At 39.6% G+C, this 2,289-nt stretch overlaps 1 protein-coding gene across 1 annotated transcript; it reads right to left on the bottom strand.

Annotated features, from left to right (window-relative positions):
• Nucleotides 1–704: 704 nt before the first annotated feature.
• LOC111140425 (olfactory receptor 1L1-like) lies at nucleotides 705–1,788 on the bottom strand. The gene is given in 2 exon segments (XM_022492680.1): nucleotides 705–1,042; nucleotides 1,045–1,788. Coding segments are annotated over 2 exon segments (930 nt in total). The 5' UTR covers nucleotides 1,637–1,788.
• Nucleotides 1,789–2,289: the final 501 nt, after the last annotated feature.

The raw sequence follows: 2,289 nt of genomic DNA, 5'->3' as shown, positions 1-2,289 counted from the left end.
AAGAATTCTGAGATGCTGTGCTCTTGAGCAACTGGCCTGGGACTGATTCACCAAAAGTCATCTACTGGGCTGATTTCATTTATTTACTATATGATAACTGTAGCAATTAGGACCTTAATCTTTGAAGCGATGCATAGGAAGGAGTCATTTCCATTATAAGGGGGAAAAGAGAGCTCTTGCTGTCGAAAAGCACTTGGGCTAATGTTATAAGTTACACACACACACACACACACACACACACACNACACACACACACACACACACACACACACACTTAAAGTCATTCAAACAGCTTTAAATGACTACATAAGAACACTCAGCCTTATGAATAAGGATACCTATGAATAAGGAGTTTCTAGTGATTAAACTCAAGGACGAGGGAATTCCGTGGGATTGAGATTAAGTGAAATGCATGTGATTTTCTGGAAAGGAGATATGGCTGACTGAAATTTAGACTGGAGCACAGAGAACAAGATTCAAGTAGACCTTGCCCCAGGCAGATAATATTAGAGACCACTGGGAAGTCGGCATCATATTTAGGAGTAGTTTCAACACATTAGTTTCATCACAGACAACAAAAGTTTTTCTATCAGAGATGCAACACATCATTGAAGTTACCATCCTTCAGAATAGGATGACAGACATTAAGAACCTGCAGTCAGGGGCAAGAAATTAATGGGATTCTCTTAAGATCTCAGATCCTCTTATTGGCATTTCACCTGGTGCATCAGCTTTGATAAGCCCTGCTTCATGTCTTTGTTCCTTAGACTATAGATAAATGGGTTTAGCATGGGAGTCAGTATGGTGTAGATGATTGTTGCTATTCGATCCTTGACAGTATAGTTGGACAGGGGCTTGAAATAGACATAGCTGATGCTTCTGTAAAACAGGGTCACCACTGTGAGATGAGAGCCACAGGTGGAAAATGCTTTGTGCTTCCCGGAAGCTGAAGGAATCTTTAGAACAGTGATAAGGATTCTCAAATAAGAGATGATGATGCATGAAAAGGGTGTCATTATGACAGCCAATCCTTCTGTCATTATGTGATTTCTTTGACAAAATGGGAGGAACAGGACAATTTTAGGACTGGCTGGTCATCACAGAAAAAATGGTGGATGACATTGGAGGCACAGAAGATGAGTTGATTGGTCAGGAGAATGTGCAGGAGGGAGTGGAGGTGTGGAATGCAGAAGGAAATGATCAGAAGGAGGACACAGCGTCTATGGTTCATGATGGTGAAATAGTGAAAGGGATTACATATGGCTACATAGCAGTCAATGGCCATGGCTGCTAAGAGGTAACTATCTGTGTTTCCAAAAGCTATGAAGAAGTACATCTGGGTCAGACACTCACCATAAGAGATGGCCTTTGTCTCTAATAAGAAATTCACCAGCATCTTGGGGATAATGACTGTCACACAGCAAATGTCAACAGAGGACAGGATACTCAGGAAGAAGTACATGGGTGTCTGAAGGCGAGTGTCTGAGTGGATGGCTAGGATGATGAGCAGGTTTCCTACCACTGTGATGAGGTAGAAAGGGAGAAACACAGCAAAGAGTGGCTTCTGATCTTCAGGTCGAGAGGAAATTCCCAGGAGGATGAATTCAGAGGGTCTTGTTAGATTATTTCTTCCCATAGCCTTGGGTTCACCTAAAGATAAACTATCATTATAACAGACACTTCCAATATTTGATATTGTCTATCCAAGATTTTTAAAAATTTATTCTTCCTATCAGCAATTAAAACAGCTAAAATACTACAATTACCTGGGTCATGACTTCTTTCCATTAATGTTCAGAATTCAGAAATTAATGTATATTTTAATCTCCTTTCAGTCTTTTGCTTTAAAGGGAGACTAATACAGGGAAAACAGAAATGGGAAAGAGAAAAAGGAAGAGAGATAGGGAGAGAGAATAAGAGAAAGAGAGAATTTTCTGAAAGGGGAAGAGCAAAATCTTAGAGAAATTATCTTCTGATTGAGGATTTTCAGTCATCAGTTCATGGCAGGAAGATTAGAAGTTTGCTTCCCATTTAATTGCCAACTGATGGAATGAAGATTTCTGTGAACTCCGATGTTTCTCTTTGTGTCAGTTTTTCTGGAGACTGAAAATTAACTGAAAAGACATTGAAATATGAATTCACCCAGCAGTTACTCTATGCCCCTTATTTTTAGTGAAAATAAGTTGGAGTAAAACAATAAGCATGAAGGGATAAAAGATAGGCAGACAGAGAAAAGATTTCTTTTAATGCTACTATCGATTCCATTCTTGTGCCCAATCCCTGTATCTA

This window comes from Enhydra lutris, unplaced genomic scaffold (genome assembly GCF_002288905.1).
Source record: "Enhydra lutris kenyoni isolate GAN:26980312 unplaced genomic scaffold, ASM228890v2 scaffoldscaffold1043, whole genome shotgun sequence".
Lineage (NCBI taxonomy): Eukaryota > Metazoa > Chordata > Mammalia > Carnivora > Mustelidae > Enhydra > Enhydra lutris.
Note: the sequence above shows the minus strand (reverse complement) of the source record. Positions and strands in the feature narration are given on the sequence as shown.